The sequence below is a fragment of the Artemia franciscana genome, chromosome 17, assembly GCF_032884065.1.
Source record: "Artemia franciscana chromosome 17, ASM3288406v1, whole genome shotgun sequence".
In the NCBI taxonomy this organism is placed as follows: domain Eukaryota; kingdom Metazoa; phylum Arthropoda; class Branchiopoda; order Anostraca; family Artemiidae; genus Artemia; species Artemia franciscana.
This window is the reverse complement of record NC_088879.1, coordinates 36,783,437-36,791,980: the sequence shown is the minus strand read 5'-3', so window position 1 is coordinate 36,791,980 and position 8,544 is coordinate 36,783,437. Positions and strand designations below refer to the sequence as shown.

General features: G+C 34.5%; 1 protein-coding gene across 1 annotated transcript in view; it reads left to right on the top strand.

Moving 5' to 3' along the window:
* Positions 1-1,213: 1,213 nt before the first annotated feature.
* LOC136038212 (uncharacterized) overlaps positions 1,214-8,544 on the top strand; it is an 11,834-nt gene continuing 4,503 nt past the window's right edge. Inside the window, exon 1 of the mRNA XM_065721297.1 lies at positions 1,214-1,394. Within this exon, the coding sequence (XP_065577369.1) occupies positions 1,302-1,394 (93 nt within the window). The 5' untranslated portion in view covers positions 1,214-1,301. The remainder of the gene's footprint in view (positions 1,395-8,544) is intronic.

Sequence of the window (8,544 nt, the reverse complement as noted above, 5' to 3'; positions counted from 1 at the left end):
TTAAATATCATCGCCTTTTTCAAATGTGGTTTACTTTTGAATTTTTTATTTTTCAAAACTGCATTGTCAATAACTTTAGATTTTCGCTTTATAGGACTTTATATATCTTTTCTACATCACTTTATAGGAATTACTGTTTTGAAGAGGGTAACTGACCTGTTAGGGAAGGTTTAATATCTATGGCCTTTTTTTAAAAATGGCTTATTTTTGATTTTTTTTTTCAAAACCTCATTGTCAATCACTTGTAGGAATTTATGTATCGTTTTTACATCACTTTATTTATCTAACTTTACAGGACTTGCTGTTGTGAAGAGGGTAATTGACCTGCTAGGGAATGCTAAATATCATGACCTTTTTCAAAACGTGGCTTACTTTTGAAATTTTTTTCAAAACTGTATTGTCAATCACTTTATATTTTCGTGAGTGTTGAGAGTAATTAGTTGCCTCTGGGGGACATACCCTTCCATTCCTTTTTTTTGGGGGGGGAGATAGAAAATTCTAAATTTGAGTATGCTTCCGGCCTATACCACAAAGCAAGACAAAATAAAAAGTTCAAGCTTTCAAAAAAGGGAATAATTTCACGCTCTTCTGCTTTTTCTTAATTAAGCTGCTCATGCTTCAAGACAGTAAATGCCTAAGACTTCTTGGGTCTAATACTTTAGAGTTTTATCATTCTTTTGTATCAAACTCAACATTTTGACGTTCTAGAAGACAATTCTATTGGACTAACTGTTTTTATTTTTCAGTTTTTCTTGAGGCGAAAGTTTAGACCAAACATCTGGCAACACCAGATTTTGCTGACATTTATTGCACCCTGGGCAAATTTTGATTAAAGTCCTTTCCCATACACTAAAAATAACTTTTAAAAAAAACTATAACAAATTCTCAATATAGTTTAGAAATTACCAACTGCCTCTACTATAATCTTATAAAATAAAATTTTAAGTTTTTCAAAATAGTTATAACCGTTTTATATTTATTTGAAATCATGCGCCTCCAATATTTTTGTGTTCAATGTAAGTATCCCCTCTTCTACCCTCTTCCTATAAATACCTCTTAGACAATTATAATATGAAGTTCATACTGGCATACACAAAAAAATAATTCCGTTTATTTCAGTTAAACGTCTTAATGATATATTTTATGAATGGCCAGTGGATTTAAACAATGCCATCTATTTTTAAAAATAACGTGATGACGTGTCAATGTTTTAGAAGAAATTTTGGACAAATTCAGACTTTTGGTTTTGGAAAAACCATTTACTGTCTAGATTAGCTACCATTAGGATACCATATCAAAATATGGAGTTTTTTACACTAAGGCAATTCATCTTTATGCTGGTGACACTTCCAAAAGTTGGTGATTGTCCAAACGATTCACTTACGCCTATGAACGTAAGACCCCTACTAAACAGTCATTCCTAGGCCTATTTTTGCCCACAATTATTTAACTCATGTGTGATTTTATTTCGCAGGTGGCATTTTGCTCTGGGAGTTGCTAGTTATAGTACTTGGCCTAGTAGAAATAATCCTTAATCATGTAATAGCCTAAAGTTATTAGTTTAAATGGTAAAATTCTAGTTAATTGACTTCTTGCTATCTTGGAAAGGGTTTAGGCTAGGAAAATGAAACTTTCAGGGATGGGTCTACAGGCTAAAGTATGTCCTGGAAGGTATTTTGAAGTACCTACCTCCACTCCTCCCTCTAGAGGGCCCTGACCTTTGATGGCCTTTTAAAATATGTGTGTTATAAAATTAAAACCTTGCAAAATAGAGCTTCTGTTTAATTTAAGCTCAACAAAATTGGGTAAAATTCTAGTTAATTGACTTCTTGCTATCCCAGAAAAGGTTTAGGTTAGGAAAATGAAAGTTTCAGGGATGAATCTACAGACTAAAATATGTCCCGGAAAGGTGTTTTGAAGTACCTACCTCCACTCCTTCACCCTCTAGAGGGCCCTGACCTTTGATGACCTTTAAAAATATGTGTGTTATAAAAGTGAAACCATGCAAAATAGATCTTCTGCTTAAGTGAAGTACAGCAAACTTATTTTCAGCTTCATAACTTTGCTCAATCCCATTTTATAAGGTTTTAAAGATATGCAAATACATTTCCTAAATTTTGAAAAAAAAACAACAAAAAACATTGATATGGCTCAAAATCCTACTCAAATAACAGGAATTGCATTTTCAGAACTAAAGGCAGAGAAAAAGCAACTAGAAACTGAAAATTAAGGTAAAATGTTAATTTGTCAAAATTTCAATAGGTATAAACCTGTCATATAGGCAAATTTCAGGGCCCTCTAGAGGGAGAAGAAGTGGAGGTGGGTACTTTAAAATACCTTCCCGGGACATACTTTAGCCTGTAGACCCATCCCTGAAAGTTCCATTTTCCTAACCTAAACCTTTTCTGAGATAGCAAGAAGTCAATTAACTAGAATTTTACCCAAAATTGTTTTCAGCTTCATAACTTTGCTCAATCCCATTTTATAAGGATTTAAAGATATGCAAATACATTCCCTAAATTTCAAAAAAGAACATTGATATGGCTCAAAATTCTACTCAAATAACAGGAATTGCATGATTATAATTAAAGGCAGAGAAAAAGCAACTAGTAACTGAAAATTAAGGTAAAATGTTGTTTTGTCAAATTTCAAAAGGGTATAGACCTGTCATGTAGGCAAATTTCAGGGCCCTCTAGAGGGAGAAGGAATGGAGGTAGGTACTTCAAAATAACTTCCTGGGACAGACTTTGATCTGTAGACCCATCCCTGAAAGTTTCATTTTTCCTAACCTACCCCCTATGTGAGATACCAAGAAGCCAATCAAATTAAGTAAAAAGTACTGTTTGTTTTGGGATTTAAAATAGACTCTAAAAGCCTTGGGAGACTAACATCAAAATTGCTAATGTAAAAAATATGGCTAAAAACTTATTCTAGGCAAAACACAGAATAGATGTAATGATACTAGACAATTTTCGATAGATATTGTATAAATCTTTGACCACTCATTTTTCTTCAGATACTGCTTACATTTAACACATTTTGTAGGGTAGCGCTAAACCATAAAAAACATTAAGCAACACTAATCTCCTAAATGTTAGGGATCACATGCTGGAGCAGCTTCTGCTTGCAAACATGACAAGGCTCACACAGTTTTGATCTTTTTCAAAAGATTTTTGGGCAACCAGGTCCCCTCCCTCTTTATTCTTTTTAGGCACTCTCTCCACTCAACACTGATGGAATTGAGCCAGTGGCATGGCTTATGAAGCCAGTGATGTGGCTTATGAAGCCACATCACTGAGAAACACACAAATGAAATTTTGGCACAGGCCGCATCAACACTTGGATGACTTGGAGCCATCACTAAAAAGTTGTATATAGTCTCTTTAATGGTCAGTTAGTCTTAGTAAGTCATGTTTGAGAGTCAAGCTATTATTATCCCCCCAATTGGGTACAAGGAAATACACATTCTTCTTTATTGCACATAGCTTATTCAATCTATTATCCTCAAAATCTCATTAATGGGTACTATATTTGGGCACTCATTTGAAAGTAAATTATTGTACCTATAAAAAGCTGGAGTATTCCTATCCTTGAAACTAACATCAGTATTATAATTGTTCATAATTTCTATCTTGATTATATCCTCATTTAAAGTAGATTGTTTAGTGAAATACTTCTCAAGTAACCTATCATGTTGTAGCTTAAGTGTGCTTGCCCCCAATTCAATCATCATAGCTGGAATATTGGGTACTATTTAGGTACCCAATGGATTGCCTAAGTACACTGTGGAACACTATCTAATTTTTTTTATATTCTTCTGACTAGCATCAACATATATGAAGCTACCATAATCAAGCTTGCTAACAATAACAGCCTTTATAATTTTACTAAGACACTTAAAAGAAGCACCCCTTTTCCCTAGGCATGTTACATTTATAAGGTTTAATCTACTCCTAATATTGCCTAACAAATACTCAGTGTGTCTCAACCATGTCATTTTACTATCAAAAATTAGACCTAGGTAGCAGAAAGAGTCATTCAGCCTAATAGGCTGATTTACAACATTTACTTGTGGTACTGCAGCCTTATTATTTTTTGAGAAAAGCATACCAACTGTTTTTCTCTGGTCATAATGTCAAATTATTCTTGCTGCAACATTGTTCAACATTATTTTATCATGTTTAACCTGAAAATTTGTACTATACCCACTAGAAGCTACCCTAACCTCATGATTTCTCAAAAAGCTAGAAATCCAATTTATGCAATTGGCAGGTATACCTATTTCCCCTGTTTTTTTGAAAAGTTTATCCAGGTCAACTGGCAGACTTCATGTCTAGGAAAACTGCAAATGTATCTTTCTTCCATCCGAAGCCCTGTTTTATTTGGTCCTCAAGTCTAACTAAGCAGTCAGTTGTGCTCTGATTTGGGAGCAAACCAAGCTTTTATTACAAGCCCAAGGATTCTGTTTTTAATCAGATGCTCCTTTAGTTTACATAGGTAAGATGCTAGAGAAATGGGCCTATATGAATCCAGATTAGAGGAATCCTTTCCTGTTTTAGGTACAGGGATTATGGATGTCTTTCTCCGTTCTTTGGGAGTGTATCCTTCTTTGATGAACTTATTGAATAGAATCAGAAGAATATTTTTGGCTTTCTCTGGTAAATTTTTAAGTTTTAAGTTATGTATTTGATCAGGGGCAGGTGCTTCCGGTCTTATTTTCTTTATAGCAGTTTCTAGGTCTTCAATAGTGAATGGCTCCATTTGGGGTTGGTTATTATTATCTGTAGTTATATTAGTTGGTGCTTGATACTGATACCCTTGGGCATTTTTTATAAAATTATCTAGGAGGATTTTCATTTGATCATCTCAAGCTGTGAACACCATGCCATCCTTGTTGAGGAGAATAAAAATTTTTGGGGGATTTTTTTTGGCCTGTATAAATTTTGAAATTTCACCACATATCTTTTACATTTATATTATTTGAAAATTTTTCTTCAATTACTTTTTCTGTCCTTTTCTTGTTTCTTGGAGTATAGTTCTTTTTTTTTTTACTGCAGCAGCCCTATTTAACTCTATTTTATTATTTATTGTTGGATTTCTTGCATATTTATTTTCTTTATTTCCCTCAAAAAATGAGGAGTACGCTGCAATATAATATAAAGAAAAAACAAATGATAACACTTACAATCAAAACCTATCAAATATTGATCAAATACTTAAAAAGAGAAGAAAAAAAAGATACAAAAACACTTGCTAAATAGTTTAGCCTATAAATCATGAAGAGCCAGAACTGTTACTAAAAAACGGAAATAAATTGTGGCCTAAAAGGTTAATTTTCGCCTTATCTTCAAATGTTTTATATTTTTTCTTTATACAGACTACAGGATCCTTCACATTAAGCTTTAGAACAATCTCAGTGTTACTAAAAGAAAGGGGGAAACCAAGTAAAAATTTACAAAATTTAAAATAAGAAACTTTAATGGGCGAAAGATCAGAAGGTCTGAAATTTCGGAAGAGGAGGGACGGGAACAATACATGAGGCAGAGCAACAGCGCTATACATACAACCAAGGACGTCCCGATGGTGAAGACCCCGAAAACGAATTAAAAGACCAAATGCCTTGCGTAGTTTCATCTGAACATGCTGAACCAGGACTGGTTTAAAATCTCTTTTTGAAGCAGCATAAGGTAATCCCAAATAAGTGACTATTGGGGACAACTGAAAAATAACACCATTGCCGCAATCAAGAGTCGCCCTGACATTATCCTCTAAACAATTTACAACAAAAAATTGACATTTTTCAAAACTGATAGAAAGGCCCAAACCTTTTAAACAATTAATTAAAATATTAAAATTAGAAACAAGACTAGACTTGGACTGGCTTAGAAGGATAATGACATCAGCATATGCAATGTGAGACAGATTTCGAGATAATGAAACAAAAGAGCAGGAAAGAGAATTAAGGACAGTAGCTAAACAAGAATTGAATATATAAGGAGAAATAGTTCCTCCTTGCCTAATTCCTCTACCCACTTGAATTAATTTGTATTGAGATGAAGATGAACTCGGACAAATAAGGATCTTTAATCCAGAATACCAAGAGTGAAGGACTCGTATGACAGCTAGGGGCAATCCCGCATGGATTAAAGTGAGCAGAGCAGATGCATGAGAAATGTTATCAAAGGCCCCTTTGATATCAATCAAGAGGGTGTATAGCAGTTGACCAGAGATTTTTGCTTCTTCAATAACTTTGCTGAAAGATGCATGGGCGTGGTCACATCCCAAACCTCTCTTGAAACCAACTTGATTAGAACCAGTGTCAAGAATTTCAAGAAGACTCTTCAAACACAACTCAAACACTTTCCCAATCATAGAACCCCTAGTAATTGGCCTCCAGGAACTACAAGATGACAAGTCTTTTTTCCCGCTCTTAGGCATAGGCGTAACTATGCCAATATAGAATGACGATGGTACTAAACCAGTAGTAAGTAAAAGGTTGAAAAATGCCAGTAGAGTAATAAGAAAAGAAGAAGGAGCAAGTTTCAGGTGATTAGCAAATATGCCATTATGATCCTTAGCCGACTGCGCCTTTAACGTTTTGATTGCTCCACATAACATATCCTCAGAAATTCTGTAATCAGTTGAAAAATTCTTCAACCTTTCATCTAATTGCAACACAACACTGTTAGAATCGTACGAAGTTGACAACTTAGAAAAATAATTTTCCACTCTTTTAGCAATGGTGTGGAATTAGTATCAGGCATGTTAGTCCGCCTATTGCCTTGGAGAACATTCCAAAGGAGATTCTGGTCCTTGTCGTTATCAATGTTTGAAGAAGCTTCTTCTATGACCAGGTTATTATGACAACGGAGCTCCGCTTGGAATTCGGCCTTTCTCTTTTTCATTAGCAAAAAAACCGGATGCGAGTCTCTAGGCTTACCAAGTGCCTGCCATTCACAATATGCTTGTTTTGCCGCCTTATTAGAATTTACCAAAAAAGGATTGAGGCTCCAAAGAGGTTTCTGTTCGCCCAATCTTATCCTATTAGTAGGAAAAACTGCCGCAGCACCATACTTTAAGCAATGGATTAATTCAGAATAAAGACAATTAATTGAAATAGAATTGATTTCTCCTTTTTTCCTTTTCCAACCAAGCTTTTTCAGATTTTGCATTCCAACCAGGAATAGATTTTTTTTTCTTTCCTTGGGCTTAGAGAACCTAAAAATATCTTCACTAGTCTTCACTAGCAGATCTGTTACTTGTTTATTCAGTAAATCAATTGAATTATCAGTCAATATTTCAAGGTAATATATGGATTCCTCTAGTTGCACAATTAATGGGAGGTGGTCAGATTCCACCACACCAGCTAGTTCAACATGTTGGTTTAGGGCTAATGAATATGAAACAAGTGATAAAGCTAAAGTAGAATACTTACCATTGGTTATTTTTAGCCTAGTGACCAGGTCACATGGTGTAATAAGACAAAGATTACTATCAGGTTCCAAAATATAATCACCAAATGCAAAAGACTGTTGGTCCTGTTGTGATGTAGTGTCCCAGATTTTATTATGAAGATTGAAGTCACCCCCTATAAATTTATCATTTTCACAGTAATCATTTACCTTTTTAAATTGGTTCAGGTCAAAATCCACTGTTCCTCTATTATAATCGTTGACAACAGATAACCATCTATTTTCCTCAAGTTTACTATTTATCAGACCAACTTCATTTTTACCTGTAAAGGGCAAAGTTATTTCCCTATAGGATATATTCTCTCTAACCAATTTCAGCAGAACTCCCTATTTTTTCCCTTCTCTATCCCACCTTACAGGATGAAAATCCACAAATTTTGGGTGTTTTCTTTTCATTGGTTAAAAGAGTCTCTTGAAGGAGCACCAAATCAGGATTTGCTTTTACAGTTAGTGTATTTATTAAAGCAGTTTTAGTTTTTCCCATTCCTTGTGTGTTTAGTTGCAAGACCTTCATGATTTACTGATGTTCTTTCTCATTTTTAAATGTTTACCTTTGTCTGGTGAGGTCTCTTTATCAGGTGATGTACAAGCTCTTTTGATCATTATTTCCCTCACTTAGATCCTTTTCTGTTTCATCATTTCTTAGAACCGTTTTAGTTGACCCAGGGACCAGAACAAGAACTTCACCTAGGACCCCAGTAAAATTTTGTACAATTTATGTTTTTCTGATGTTTTTGGCAACATATCTATAAGTGCCTCACACATAGTAGAGAGAAGAGAGGTAACTGAATAAAGACACTTTTCTAATTTGTCCAGTCTATTACTTTGTTCACTGATGCTAGGGCTTTGCTTGCTTTCAATATTGTTTTCATTGGCCACAGTATTTTGACTTGTTGAGAAAATTGTTGTTTTACTTATTTGGCCTAGAGCCTCCTTATAAGTCATATTTTTTGTATATACTACTTTAGGAGCTTCTGTTCACTCATGATAATGGACACATTTTTGTTGTTAGCAGAGGGTGGGCCCTTGCAATTTGCACACACACACAAATTTGATCTTCAGGTTTCTTATC